This window comes from Ranitomeya variabilis, chromosome 2 (assembly GCF_051348905.1).
Source record: "Ranitomeya variabilis isolate aRanVar5 chromosome 2, aRanVar5.hap1, whole genome shotgun sequence".
NCBI classification, from domain to species: Eukaryota; Metazoa; Chordata; class Amphibia; order Anura; family Dendrobatidae; genus Ranitomeya; species Ranitomeya variabilis.
In genome coordinates this window covers 227,726,171-227,740,926 of record NC_135233.1, presented here as the reverse complement: position 1 = coordinate 227,740,926, position 14,756 = coordinate 227,726,171, and the positions used below count along the sequence as shown (strand labels likewise).

Sequence of the window (14,756 nt, the reverse complement as noted above, 5' to 3'; positions counted from 1 at the left end):
CTGAACCTGTAATGTATAGACACCATGAGGCTGAACCTGTATGGTATAACCGCCAAGAGGATGAACCTGTATGGTAAAACTAACAAAAGTCTGAACCTGTATGGTATAACCACAAAGACACTGAAACTGTATTATACAGTTGTGCTGAAAAGTTTACATACCGCGGCAGAATTTTTGCTTTCTTGGCCTTTTTTTCAGAGAATATGAATGATAACGCCAAAACTTTTTCTCCAATCATGGTTAGTGGTTGGGTGAAGCCATTTATTGTCAAACTACTGTGTTTTCGCTTTTTAAATCATAATGACAACCTAAAACATCCAAATGACCCTGATCAAAAGTTCACATGCCCCATTTCTTAATACCATGTATTGCCCTCTCTAACATCAATGACTTGAAGTCTTTTGTGGTAGTTGTGGATGAGGTTCTTTATTTTCTCAGATGGTAAAGCTGCCCACTCTTCTTGGCAAAAAGCCTCCAGTTCCTGTAAGTTCCTGGGCTGTCTAGCATTAACTGCGCAGTTAAGATCTCCCCAGAGTGGCTCAATGATATTGAGGTCAGGAGACTGAGATGGCCACTCCAGACCCTTCACTTTGTTCTGCTGTAGCCAATGACAGGTCAACTTGGCCTTGTGTTTTGGATTGTTGTCATGTTGGAATGTCCAAATACGTCCCTTGTGCAGCTTCCGGGCTGATGACTGCAAATTTGCCTACAGTATTTGCTGATAACATGCTGCATTCATCTTTCCTTCAACTTTGACCAAGTTACCTGTGCCTTTGTAGCTCACACATCTCCAAAACATCAGCGATCCACCTCCGTGTTTTACAGTAGGAATGGTGTTCCTTTCATCATAGGCCTTGTTGACCTCTCTCCAAATGTAACGTTCATGGTTGTAGCCAAAAAGTTCGATTTTGGTCTCATCACTCCAAATTAACTTGTTCCAGAAGTTTTTAGGTTTGTCTCCGTGCTGTTTTGCATATTGTAGGTGAGATACTTTGTGGCATTTGTGCAGTAATGGCTTTCTTCTGGTGACACGACCATGCAGTCCATTTTTCTTCAAGTGCCTCCTTATTATGCATCATGAAACAGCACACCGCTAGTTTTCAGAGCATCCAGTATTTCAGCTGATGTTATTTGTGGGTTTTTCTTTGCATCCCGAACAATTTTCCTGGCAGTTGTGGATGACATTTTTGTTGGTCTACCTGACCGTGGTTTTGTTTTTACAGAGCCCCTGATTTTCCATTTGTTAATCACAGTTTGAACGCTGCTGACTGGCATTATCAATTCCTTGGATATCTTTTTCTATCCCTTTCCTGTTTTATACAGTCTTACTACCTTTTCTCGTATAGCCGTTGACAATTATTTTGCTTTGCCAATGACTCACAATCAAGAAACGTCAGTGGCTGGATGAAAGATTCAAGAGTCTCTCTGTATCCCAGAAACTCACTCAGCTTTTATGCACACACACTGGTTACAAGCAAACAGGTCACAGGTGAGGATGTTACCTTTAGTAGCAATTCAAACCCGTTTGCGTCTACTTCTGTGTATGTTATCAGTCCAAAATCACCGGGGTATGTATGTGAACTTTTGATCAGCATCATTTGGAAGTTTTGGGTTGTCATTATGATTTAAAAAGAGAAAACACAGTAGTTTGGGAACAAATGGCTTCACCCAACCACTATACATGAGTGGAGAAAAAGTTTTGGTGTTATCTCTGAAAAAAGGCCAAGAAAGCAAAAATTCTGCCGGAGTATGTAAACTTTTGAGCACAACTGTATAACCACCAAGAGGCTGAACATGTATAACTGCCAAGAGACTGAACCTGTATTGTGTAACCGCCAAGAGGGATATGAACCCGTATGGTATAACGAACAAGAGGCTGAACATGTATTGTATAACCACCAAGAGTCTGAACCTGTATTGTATACCTGCCTAGAGGGATATGAACCTGTATGGTATAACCAACAAGCGGCTGAACGTGTATGGTATAACCAACAGGGGACTGAACCTGTATGGTATAACCGCCAAGAGACTGAACCTGTATTGTGTAACCGCCAAGAGGGATATGAACCCGTATGGTATAACGAACAAGAGGCTGAACATGTATTGTATAACCGCCAAGAGTCTGAACCTTTATTGTATAACTGCCTAGAGGGATATGAACCTGTATGGTATAACCAACAAGCGGCTGAACGTGTATGGTATAACCGACAAGAGGCTGAACATGTATGGTATAACCGCCAAGAGAATGAACATGTATTATATAACCGTATAACCGCCAAGAGGCTGAACATGTATGGTATAACCACCAAGAGAATGAACATGTATTATATAACTGCCAAGAGGCTGAACATGTATTGTGCATCTATCAGTGGGTTTGTCTGAGAATATTATTTTGATAACCTTAGGAAAAGTCAGCAATACCAGCATCATTACTGATCAGCTGTTTTGAGGTCTGGCGGTGGCTGTGCTGTTCTGGCTCTGTTTGCTGTTTACATCTGATGGTGTGTGTCACCCCCCAATTATTATACTCCACACCTCCCTTTACGGTGATTGACAGTGCTCACTTTGGAGTGCTGCTTGATCTGAATCCCCAGTTCCCACCACAAGACCCCAGTCCTAAAGGCTCCCTGACACAAACAGTAAGGTGCAAAATAATAGCACCTTTGTAAATGTACCAGGGTGTCACAGTTCTCATTTTCTCTATTCTAAGCCAAAGACTTTGTAACATATCTAAGAAGAAAGACTCTTTCATGTTTATTTTTGATGTCCCCATAAAGGGAACTTGTGATTTTATTCTTTTGGAAAATTACAGGGAAGTGAGATGAATAGGTGCTGTGTAAAGGGATTACAGAGAAGAATCATATTGTACGGACACTTCTGCTTTAAATACCGTCCACAACTGCAAATAAACATAATGACCGGGTTGTAACTGTAGAGACTTGTCGCGCTATTCTGAGACGGCTGGAATGAAAGGATCAGAAAACACCGTGTACACTGTGATGGGAAAATAGACGGTAATTTCCACCCTGTGTGTGCTGTATCTAGGGGAGCCTGTTCTCCTATTACAACCCCTGGCAAAAATTATGTAATCACCGGCCTTGGAGGATGTTCATTCAGTTGTTTAATTTTGTAGAAAAAAAGCAGATCACAGACATGGCACAAAACTAAAGTAATTTCAAATGGCAACTTTCTGGCTTTAAGAAACAGTAAAAGAAATCAAGAGCAAAAAATGTGGTAGTCAGTAATGGTTACTTTTTTAACCAAGCATAGGGGAAAAATTATGGAGTCACTCAATTATGAGGGAAAAAATTATGGAATCACCCTGTAAATTTTCATTCCCAAAACTAACACCTGCATCAAATTTGATCTGCTCTTTAGTCTGCATCTAAAAAGGAGTGATCACACCTTGGAGAGCTGTTGCACAAAGTGGACTGACATGAATCATGGCTCCAACAGGAGAGATGTCAATTGAAACAAAGGAGAGGATTATCAAACTCTTAAAAGAGGGTAAATCATCACGCAATGTTGCAAAAGATGTTGGTTGTCTAAAATCTGGACCAAATACAAACAACATGGGAAGGTTGTTAAAGGCAAACATACTGGTAGACCAAGGAAGACATCAAAGCATCAAGACTGGAAACTTAAAGCAATATGTCTCCAAAACAGGAAATGCACAACAAAACAAATAAGGAACGAATGGGTGGAAACTGGAGTCAACGTCTGTTACCGAACTGTAAGAAACCGCCTAAAGGAAATGGAATTTACATACAGAACAGCTAAACGAAAGCCATCATTAACATCTAAACAGAAAAAAACAAGGTTACAATGGGCTAAGGAAAAGCAATCGTGGACTGTGGATGACTGGATGAAAGTCATATTCAGTGATGAATCGCGAAGCTGCATTGGGCAAGGTGATGATGCTGGAACTTTTGGTGCCGTTCCAATGAGATTTATAAAGATGACTGCCTGAAGAGAACATGCAAATTTCCACAGTCATTGATGATATGGGGCTACATGTCAGGTAAAGGCACTGGGGAGATGGCTATCATTACATCTTCAATAAATGCACAAGTTTATGTTGATATTTTGGACACTTTTCTTATCCCATCAATTGAAAGGATGTTTGGGGATGATGAAATCATTTTTCAAGATGATAATGCATCCTGCCATAGAGCAAAAATTGTGAAATCATTCATAAGGTCAATGTCATGGCCTGCAAATAGTCCGGATCTCAATCCAATAGAAAATCTTTGGTGGAAGTTGAAGAAAATGGTCCATGACAAGGCTCCAACCTGCAAAGCTGATCTGGCAACAGCAATCAGAGAAAGTTGGAGCCAGATTGATGAAGCGTACTGATTGACACTCATTAAGTCTATGCCTCAGAGACTGCAAGCTGTTATAAAAGCCAGAGGTGGTGCAACAAAATACTAGTGATGTGTTGGAGTGGTTTTTTTTTGTTTGTTTTTCATGATTCCATATTTTTTCCCCTCATAATTAAGTGACTCCATAATTTTTACCCTCTGTCCTAAAAAAGTAACCATTACTGACTACAACATTTTTTGTTCTTAAAGCCACAAAGTTGCCATTTGAAATGACTTTAGTTTTGTGCCATGTCTGTGATCTGCTTTTTTTCTACAAAATTAAACAACTGAATGAACATCCTCCAAGGCCGGTGATTACATAATTTTTGCCAGGTGTTGTACTATCATTTACAGGATTGTAAAGGGAAACTCGGCTAACGACCAAATATGCTATTAAATATGACTTCCTAAGAATACTCGCGACTCCCTAATAAATCACTTTCTGGCACCAAAATACATTCAGTCCATCGATTAGCGATACAAGCCACGGACAGTGATGGCTTTCCGGACACTTATGGAAATCTATTGATCTATAAAAAGCGGTTACTAATCAGGAGGACCACCAACACATCCAGTGTTCATGTACTTCCAAGGTGGAGAGAGGAAAAAGCCGCTGTTAGACGCCTCTGGTGCCGCTTACCTCCTGTGATAACAAAGGATTGAGCATGTTGTAACCCAATATATCTGATCCATCTTCACCCCTTATACTGTCATAGGGGGAGAGTTTATCCCCTTTAATCCAATAATGCTTATCCCAATCAGCATGTATAAATCAGTGAGAAAAGGGGACACAAGCTGCTGCCAGACCTTATTGACAGTAGTTTATCTCCTGGCACAACAACAGATCGGACATATTGAATCCAACATGTCTGATCCACATTTTCCCTCACACACATTAATCCCTTCCCACCAGAGTAATTTTTGATGGGTGCACCTTCAATTTTTTAAATCCTTTTCTTCCAAGAGCCAACCTTTTTATTTTTGCATCAACATAATTGTACATAAAATGCAATGAAAAATGGGGAAAAGTTCCAAGTAGGTTGAAATAGTGAAAAAAAACTATTTTGCCAACGTTTTGTTTTATTTATTTTTTTAGGTTTTAGTTTCATTATATTCATGGTCAGTTAAAGGTGATCTGATAACATGATTGTCCAGTTCTGTATGATTACGGCGATACCAAACATATATATGCACACATTTGTGCTATGTAATCTGAGAGCAGCATAATGTAGGGCCTGAGGCCCTGATTCTAGCAATGTGTCACTTACTAGGCTGTGTATTTCTGTTTCAATAATTTCAGTGTTTTATCAGCAGGAGATTGTCACTACAGGACTAGAGTTGGGGGTGGGGTTATACAGGGCGCAGCATTCAAGTCACTGCTAGATTTAATACAGAGAAAATTGGGATGGCATCAGAATGACAGCAAGCAGCCCACTACACTAAGTGACACATAGTTGGAATCAGGCTTTCTTGCCCTACATCATGCTGCACTCAGATTACATATCAAAAGCCTGGTGACATTCCTCTTCAGTCTTGCTTTTTTGGTGTGCAGAGATGACAATTTTATTGATAACATGATACCTGCAACATTTTTATTGCATTTTTGGGCAATTTTCTTCTTGATTTCTGAGTTTGGAAAAAGGGAGTGATTAAAAAAATATATATATATATGTATATATATTTTATACACACCGTGTATATATATACTGTGTGTATGTGTGTGTGTGTGTATATATATATATATATATATATATATATATATATATATAGCTAAAAAAAAATAATGGTAACACTAAAATCCCACATCCTAGATATCATTGAATGAAGTATTCCAGTTGTAAACCTTTATTCATTACATAGTGGAATGTGTTGAGAACAATAAAAGCTGGAAATGATCAACGTAAATCACAACTAATATCCCATGGAGGTCTGGAGTTGGAATGATGCTCAAAATCAAAGTGGAAAATTAAGTTACAGGCTGATCCAACTTCAGTGGAAATGCCTCAAGACAAGGAAATGATGCTCAGTAGTGTGTGTGGCCCCCACGTGCCTGTATGACCTCCCTACAATGCCTGGGCATGCTCCTGATGAGGCGGCGGATGGTCTCCTGAGGGATCTCCTCCCAGACTTGGACTAAAGCATCAGCCAACTCCTGGACAGTCTGTGGTGAAACGTGACGTTGGTGGATGGTGCGAGACATGATGTCCCAGACGTGTTCAATCGGATTCAGGTCTGGGGAACGGGTGGGCCAGTCCATAGCTTCAATGCCTTCATCTTGCAGGAACTAATGGCAGTCAGGCTACCTCTGGCGAGCACATGGAGGGCTGTGCTACTCTCCAAAGAAATGCCACCCCACACCATTACTGGCCCACTGCCAAACCGGTCATGCTGAAGGGTGTTGCAGGCAGATCACTCTCCTCGGCGTCTCCAGACTCTGTCACGTCTGTCACATGTGCTCAGTATGAACCTGCTTTCATCTGAGAAGAGCACAGGGCGCCAGTGGCGAATTTGCCAATCCTGGTGTTCTGTGGCAAATGCCAAGCATCCTGCATGGTGTTGGGCTGTGAGCACAACCCCCATTTGTGGACGTCGGGCACTCAGACCATCCTCATGGAGTCGGTTTCTAACCGTTTGTGCAGACGCATGCACATTTGTGGCCTGCTGGAGGTCATTTTGCAGGGCTCTGGCAGTGTTCCTCCTGTTCCTCCTTGCACAAAGGCTGAGGTAGCGGTCCTGCTGCTGGGTTATTGCCCTCTTATGGCCCCCTCCATGCCTCTTGGTATACTGGCCTGTCTCCTGGTAGCGCCTCCAGCCTCTGGACCCTACGCTGACAGACACAGCAAACCTTCTTGCCACAGCTCGCATTGATGTGCCATCCTGGATGAGCTGCACTACCTGAGCCAATTGTGTGGGTTGTAGAGTCCATCTCACGCTACGAGTGTGAAAGCACAACCAACATTCAAAAGTGACCAAAACATAAGCCACAAAGCATTGGTACTGAGATGTGGTCTGTGGTCCCCACCTGCAGAACCACTCTATTATTGTGTGGGTCTTGATAATTGCCAATAATTTCCATCTGTTGTCTATTCCATTTGCACAACAGCATGTGAAATTGATTGTGAATCATTGTTGCTCACAGTCTGCATATATATATTATATAAACATACATATATAGTTTATATATTTTGTTAAAAACTTTTTTTTTATTAATTTTGACTTTATTTGTTATTGCCCCTTGTGCACTTGAATCTGTGATCATTTGCACTATATAATGTGATACTTCTGTAATAAAATTACTTTTATTTCAGCAAAAAATGAAATTTGGCAAGAATAAAATCAAACCAAACAGATAAAAACATTATAAAATATTCCAAGAATTGGAGTGAAACTTAATTCTTATTTCCATAGTGATTCGGTAATGATCCAGGAAATGCCTGATTATAACATCACACCCACCACGTCCAGTCGAGTTGCTTAGAAACAGATTTTTACGTTTTCTAAATTCTTTCTATTTTTTACCATTTATTTTGGAAATGCACAGATGGATAGGCATTGGGAACGTCAAGCTGGAGTGATGAAAATGACGCTTAAGGCCATGTGCACACGCTGCGGATTCCATTGCGGAATTTTCTGCAGCGGTTTTGATAAATCCGCAGTGCAAAACCGCTGCGGTTTTCACTGCGGATTTATTGCGGCTTTTATTGCGGTTTCCGCTGCGGGTTTTCACCTGCAGTTTCCTATTGGAGCAGGTGAAAAACCGCTGCGGATTCCGCACAAAGAATTGACATGCTGCGGAAAATAAACCGCTGCGTTTCCGCGCGTTTTTTTCCGCAGCATGTGCACTGCGAATTTCATTTCCCATAGCTTTACATGGTACTGTAAATGCATGGGAAACCGCTGCGGATCCGCAGCAAAATCCGCAACGTGTGCACATACCCTTATCTCTCTCGGTCTGGTCAAGCTATCAAGAGATCATATCCTTACACTATACTATATCTGCATAGCATTTATTATTATTATTATTATTATTATTTTCATTGTGCTATTTAGTCTATTTAATTTGCATTATAAAAATCTCTTTTTGCCACCTGGAAACCATCAGCAAGCAGGTAATGACTGATCTACTATTCTATCTCTATGAAGTGCCTAATATAGTTTTTTTTTTTTTAAGGTGTCCTTTGGAGTAGGGTCACTTCGAAATAACGTCTGGAGAAAATGCTTGAAAGATTTTTCTTATTCATTATATATTGTAAACGTCATTTTCTGTTCTTATATTAAGGCTCTTTTTAACCTTTTAATGACCAGATTTCTTTTGCTTTTTTTCGACAGAGAAAAATTGATAGTTTTTATTTATCTTGCGGACTAGTTGTAATTTCATTTTAACAGTACTGAAAATAATTCAAATGTGATGAAATTATGGAAAAAAAAGAAGCAATTCCACCTTTTTTTGGAGGGGAAGGGATGGGGGGGTTGTGCAATTATTATTATTTTTTTAAGGATTTATTTGTGCAGTGAAAAATTACCTAAAAACCTAATATTCTGGGTCTGTATGATTACAGCGATAACAACCTAGGATTGTTTTTTTTTTCCAGATAATTGTTTAAAAAAATCTGAATTTTTCACTTTTTTTGGTTTGTGTCGCCATTTTCCGTAATTTTTTACTTGATGTGGCAGAGTTAGAGTTTGTTTTTTGCATGGTGAGCCAGTGTTTTTATTTGGGGCACATACACATTTTATTGAATTCTTAGTGAGATGAAGTGATAAAAAAAATGCAATTTTGATTTTTTTTTTACAACATTTACCAATCGGGATGATTATCTTCATATTTTGACAGATCCGACTTTTATTGACTAATACCAAATATGTTTGTTTTTTTTTTCCTTTCTTTTTAATGGGGGATAAAAAGGGGGGTGAGTTGAATTTTTATACTTTTTTCTTTTATAGTTTAAACCGTTGATTATTTTTAACCCTTTAGGAAACCTGAAACTGTTATTATTCAATCCCTTTCCTCACGCAATTTTCGTGTTTGCATTTTTTTCCTCTCCTTTATTCAAGAGCCATATCTTTTTTTATTTTTCCACCCCCATAGTCTTATAACTGCTTTTTTCCTTTTTTTGCGGAACGAGTTGTTGTTCTACATGACACCATTCACTTTAACATGTGATGTATCGGAAAACTAGAAAAAAAATTCCAAATGGGGTGAAACTGTATAAAATAATAAGCATTTTCAGCCCATAAAACAATAGCAATTTATTAATTTATTTAGAAAAAAAAAAGAAAAAATTAGGAAGTCGCCCACAGAAAACCCACGGTAAAAGCGCAAACAAAACACTTCAGGACACTAAAAGGGAAAAAAAAAGAAAAAACACCTCATAGAAGTCACATTGCCTGAGGTGATTTTCGCTTGAATTTTCGCATTATTTTTGACTGCCACAAAAAAATCCCTCAGTGTGTGACCATCGACTGATAAAGCTCCAATAAAGACTAATGGAGAGCCATGCAAATTATGAGCAGGGGGTCTGCATTCCAAGTCATGTATAATTAATATATAAAAACCCATTTTAAAATGTCAGAAATATTTTTAGCATAAGGTACAAAATCAGATTAATTAAAAAATAATCGTGGTACAATTAAATGTGCCCGGACCATAACTGCTCCCCCCATATCTCTTCATTTTGGTTCGCTCCAAGTCTTGGCGCCAGATGACAGGACTACGATTCCCGAGATGCTTTGCGGCCAACGCTTCTTTTTGATTGGCTAGTAGTAATCCGGAAGTGTGGGGATTGAGTGACGTTGCAGCATGGTGAGTTGGAGATCATAGATCGGTGTGATGGAATACAGTGCGTGCTTTATTCTCCGGTGTTCGGTCATTGTGTGTGTTTTGTTGCAGGCGACAGGCATTGACCGGTTGGCCGGGGCTGGGCTGGTGGCGTTTAGCTCTGTGCTGTTCCTGTATTACACAGTGTGGGTCATCTGCTTGGTAGGTAATGGCTTGGGAGCTGTGTGCTAAACAGAAGAAGCCCTGGAGGCTGCGAGCCTTGTAGTACCACTAGTCCCAGCATGCCTTAGTGAGCTAAGTTTATTTGAGGGTGCTCAGGCAGTGCAAACTACAACTCCCAGCATGCTTTGGCATAATTAACCTATTCCTGCTGCCAGTGACTACCCGCCATGACACATACTACAAGTCCTAGCAAGCCCTGATAGGTTGAGGTTGAATACACAAGCTCAGGCAGCCTATGGATACCCAGATGCGTGTGCACTACAAGTCCCAGCACACCGAGAACTCTGCATTAGCCCCAGAAAGGCTTCATTGTGATGTCCGCGTCATATTAAAGCCGCCCGTAAATATTATCCCCCCGTACAGGCCTCCAGCTTTCTGCTAAGAGTCGGTTTCCCAAAAACTCAATAAGAAGCCATCAGATTGTCGCATCTGCACCTAAAATATGAAGGGAAACTACTGGTCCCCAAGTAAGAAATAAGCCCTGACACGGCATCACCGACGGAACAATCAACACGTGACGGGACTCGGGATAAGTGGAGACCTACAACATAGGTTTCTTTTGTAAATGGAAAGTTCAGCCTTTTTCTCTTAAATACTAATATAATATATAATGCTTGGTGTTGCTGTAATCGTACTGACCCCTGGAGGTTCCTGTTTCTGCAAAATTGGGACTGTTTGGGAAAAAAAATCAGTGGCGTGTTTTTATTTTTTCACCATTTTGCTCCCCTTGTAAATTTTGCCCATTTTTCAGTTTATTATATGGTGAAATGAATGGCGTCCTATGGCTATGTGGCTGGAAATAATAATATTAAAGGATTTTGGAAGAAGAAAAAAAATAAAAACTCAAACTTAGAAAATCTCCCAGTGTGGAAGGGGTTAATCAGTGCGGGGATTTTACAGGCTTTTTCTTGGAAATCATATGATAGATCCGATAATTTTCATTCACAGCCAGAAAGCAGAGTTCTCCATTTCCTGCATTTACACGCTGTGCCGTCATCCTCACATCCCTCCATGGCAGTTTGCTGGCACGCTAAGGTGCCCATTATAACCAGTGGACAGCATGGATGCCCATTGATGATGAATGGCGTTGTGTGGCTTTTTCTGCTAAACCACATGTCGCCCTTATGCTGAGGACGGGCAGTATGTATGGACGAGTGGGCAAAGTATTAACACTGCTCTTCTTTATACATCTGTGTGTTTTTAGTGGGGAGAGGAACAAGTTATCGGGCATGTAGAAATCCAACATGCCCAATCCTTCTGCCTGCCATCTGGACACCCCATATGCATTGGATCACTCCCAGCATGTCCTGTGTAGGGTGTGATTTCGGCCATCAGGATAATGTTGATATTAATGGTGCCCCCTGTCTTCCTTTCTTTGCAGCCATTTATTGGCAGCGATCATGTGATCCATTCCTTCTTCCTCCCACGTGACTATGCCGTGCTGCTGCCCCTGTTGGCCGGGCTTATCCTGCTCCTCCTCATGGGTAAGTCTTGTACCGCCGCCGGGGCTGCTCGCACCACAGGGGCCAGACTGGTTGTGGGGCTAGTGCACTAGCTCATCTATGTTAAATAATTTCTTCCAATTCTTATTTAACCCCTTTAAAGGGGTCCTCTTCTTGCTCACATGCACATCAGCGGGGCCAGTGACGTCAGGTCTGCGTATATCTCCCAGCTTGCGCGCACAGGCGGGTTAGGTGCACACGCGAGTCGTGAGATCACCGGCCTTGCTCACCTCTGATGCAGAAGTGAGCGCACCCCGGTTACCCCTCTTAATAGCAAATGCAAGACACGATGTAGCAGAGAGGAGCTAGTGGCTGCTTCTGGAGCAGAAGTCGGCTGCCTGAGCTCTCTAGCTGTTGTGAAGCTACAACTCCCAGCATGGACTGACAACTACTGCAGTAAAAGGGGTATTCCAATCTCATACATTTTTTTTTAGCATAGCCACGGGATATAGTGTATAATAAAAGGGGCTTCCATCAATGGGAGGTCTCGCCGATCATCAGTATTGGGACCCCTTCATTCGTCGCTGTGAGCGGAGAGGTGGTTGGAATTCCTGAACCTATGAATGGAGAGAGCGGCCATCTGTATGGGAATTTCCGCCACTTTCTCACTGGCTGTGGTGCCGTCAGGGCCCTGTCCTCAAGATAGATGTGGGTCCTATTAGTGGCAGCTGCATCCCCCATACATAGAGCCCCCTATTGGATGGAGCAAAGCTGCACATGCTCCACCGTCACCCTATTCATAGTCTATGGGACTGCCGGAAATAGCTGTATTCACCTTTCTCCAGCTGTCCCGTTCTTGGATAAATGGAGGGGAGGGAAGGGTTAGGTGCATTTTTTGGATTAACCCTTTAAATCCTGAACATTCCTGTTAACTCAATTGTAGTGTATAGAATTGCTGCTCTTATATCACCAATAATCCTGTTCATCTATTTCCCTCCCCCCTTCTGTCAGGTGTCTTTGTGATGTATGTGATGTGGAAAAGTCGGAATCCTAAAAAGAAGTCACAGTGAAGACTCTCTGCAAAGATACTGGACCCTCTTTTTATATGTGACTGATTGAAACTCCCACCAACATTCCCGAGACCAATGGATGTTATCTATCATAAGAGACCACATCTCCCAGCGCTGACCTGAAGGTGTAACCGGGGATGTTATAGGGTTTTACCCCTGACCTTCAGCCCACCCCCATCTCTCAGCGCTGACCTGAAGGTGTAACCAGGGATTGTATAGGGTTTTACCCCTGATCCGCAGCCCCCCACCCCCCTGCACATTGCAATATGCAGCCTGCATACAGTACAGTGGTCAAACACTGACACCTGGTGGCTGCACTGAGTGATGACAGGTTTAAATTTGTTGGCTTTCTCTGACTAGACTGTGCCACAGGTCTCATCTGTAACCCCAGAACATGATTTTTTTGAATTTGTGTGATGGTTGTGGCTCCTTGTATAAGGCTGTATACAGCTACCGGACATGCATTTACTTACTATTGCTTTATTATAGGAATATTGGTTTTAAATCCATTTAAAAAGCAACATGAAGGAGGACTCCGCCTGCACTGCCGGGCCAGAATGTGTTACTGATGCCTAATTATTCGCATCATTGCAAATAATTGTGCACCACTGATAAAACCTATATCAAATGCATTAAAGGGGTATATTAAAGTATTACCTCCCCACAGGATAACTGTAGATCAGTAGGGGTCTGACCACTCAGATCCTCACTTATCACCAGATTACGTGTCTGGGAGCCACCATTTGAATTGAGCGGTTCACTCAGTTGTCCCATAGATGATGAAAGTAACATTAGTGAACACATGGCTGCCGATGCATTGCAACAACAGTCACTTTAAGGTGGCACTTTATTCATCATCTACAAGACTGGCGGACGTAGCTGAATTCAGTGCTTGGCTTTCTTCATTATTCTTTTAGACCTTGATGTACAACTGCTGTTCCACTGAAATAGGATATGCAGGACCCCTATTACAGTGGTTTTTGGGAGCCACACCGATTTATAAGTTCTCCTGTATTCTGAGTGTAGTTCAGTGTTCACTGAACCATTTCTATTGATGTCATTTGTGTTGCGGAGACTAGCATTTCCGCACGAGAAATTGACATGCTGCGGTTTTGAAAGATGCACTGCATGTCATTGTCCGCATGTGCAAAAACACGCATAGAAATCCCATCCACTATGCTGTTACATCTGCCATCAAACTCACAGCAGTTCTGATCGTGGGCACGTACCCTTTTTACTGGAATACCTCTCTAGAATAAATATTAGCCCTACCTAGAGCATACGTTATCTACAGACCACCAGAATACCTAGAAGGGAAACGTAACTAAATGCATTTGTTAATAAAACTTGTTATATTCCAGGTTCAGGCTCCTTATTTATTTTCCTTTCGGCACTCTGTGAGATATAACCAGCTCAGTAAACGGGTTATTCCCGTCATTAAACGTGATCACCAGCAGATCTGTAGGGGCCCAATGCTCGTGAGAACGCCAGAATGAAGTTATGGCCGCACTTGCACAGCGCTGCTTCATTCCCTTTGGGGCTGCTAGACGAAGCCAAGCGCCGTACTCTATCTCTGGCAGTCCCATACACAAGGAAAGGAGCAGTGGATGAGCATTTATTTTTTTTTTTTATCAAAACTTTTATTTAACATTTATCAAAATTAACAACAAGCATTTGGAAAAAGCAGAATCCTTATACATCTCATACAGACGCTTTACAAATGGACATTTTCATTTTACACCAAAAGTATTTCAGTGTATCCCCTGCCTTTTTCCCAACAATCCCCCTACGTTTCTCGCCAACTCCACGGAATCCCCTGTAGGGCATCTGACCCAATTACCCCATTGTTTACCAAATTTAGTCGTAGCCCCCCCCCCCCCTT

At 41.5% G+C, this 14,756-nt stretch overlaps 1 protein-coding gene across 3 annotated transcripts; it reads left to right on the top strand.

The window, feature by feature from the left end:
- The first annotated feature begins 10,049 nt into the window (after positions 1-10,049).
- On the top strand, positions 10,050-14,234 carry DPM2 (dolichyl-phosphate mannosyltransferase subunit 2, regulatory). 3 transcript variants are annotated; one of them, XM_077283883.1, is made up of 4 exons: positions 10,050-10,164; positions 10,252-10,341; positions 11,744-11,846; positions 12,816-14,234. In XM_077283883.1, exons 1-4 carry the CDS (start codon positions 10,162-10,164, stop codon positions 12,872-12,874), a joined length of 255 nt encoding a protein of 84 aa, XP_077139998.1. In that variant the 5' UTR covers positions 10,050-10,161; the 3' UTR covers positions 12,875-14,234. The 3 variants fall into 3 exon arrangements, 2 of the variants coding, with proteins under 2 accessions (XP_077139998.1, XP_077139996.1); XR_013221169.1 differs by lacking the exon at positions 10,050-10,164 and having other exon boundaries at positions 10,177-10,341; positions 12,816-12,999; positions 13,073-14,234; XM_077283881.1 differs by lacking the exon at positions 10,050-10,164 and having other exon boundaries at positions 10,177-10,341.
- Positions 14,235-14,756: the final 522 nt, after the last annotated feature.

Bases quoted from the DNA above. Each gene is read 5' to 3' on its own strand.
- DPM2 (XM_077283881.1), top strand. From the start codon at position 10,192: ATGGAATACAGTGCGTGCTTTATTCTCCGGTGTTCGGTCATTGTGTGT. The intron at 10,342-11,743 runs GTAGGTAATGGC...CTTTCTTTGCAG, and splicing joins CAGTGTGGGTCATCTGCTTG to CCATTTATTGGCAGCGATCA. The intron at 11,847-12,815 runs GTAAGTCTTGTA...CCCTTCTGTCAG, and splicing joins TATCCTGCTCCTCCTCATGG to GTGTCTTTGTGATGTATGTG.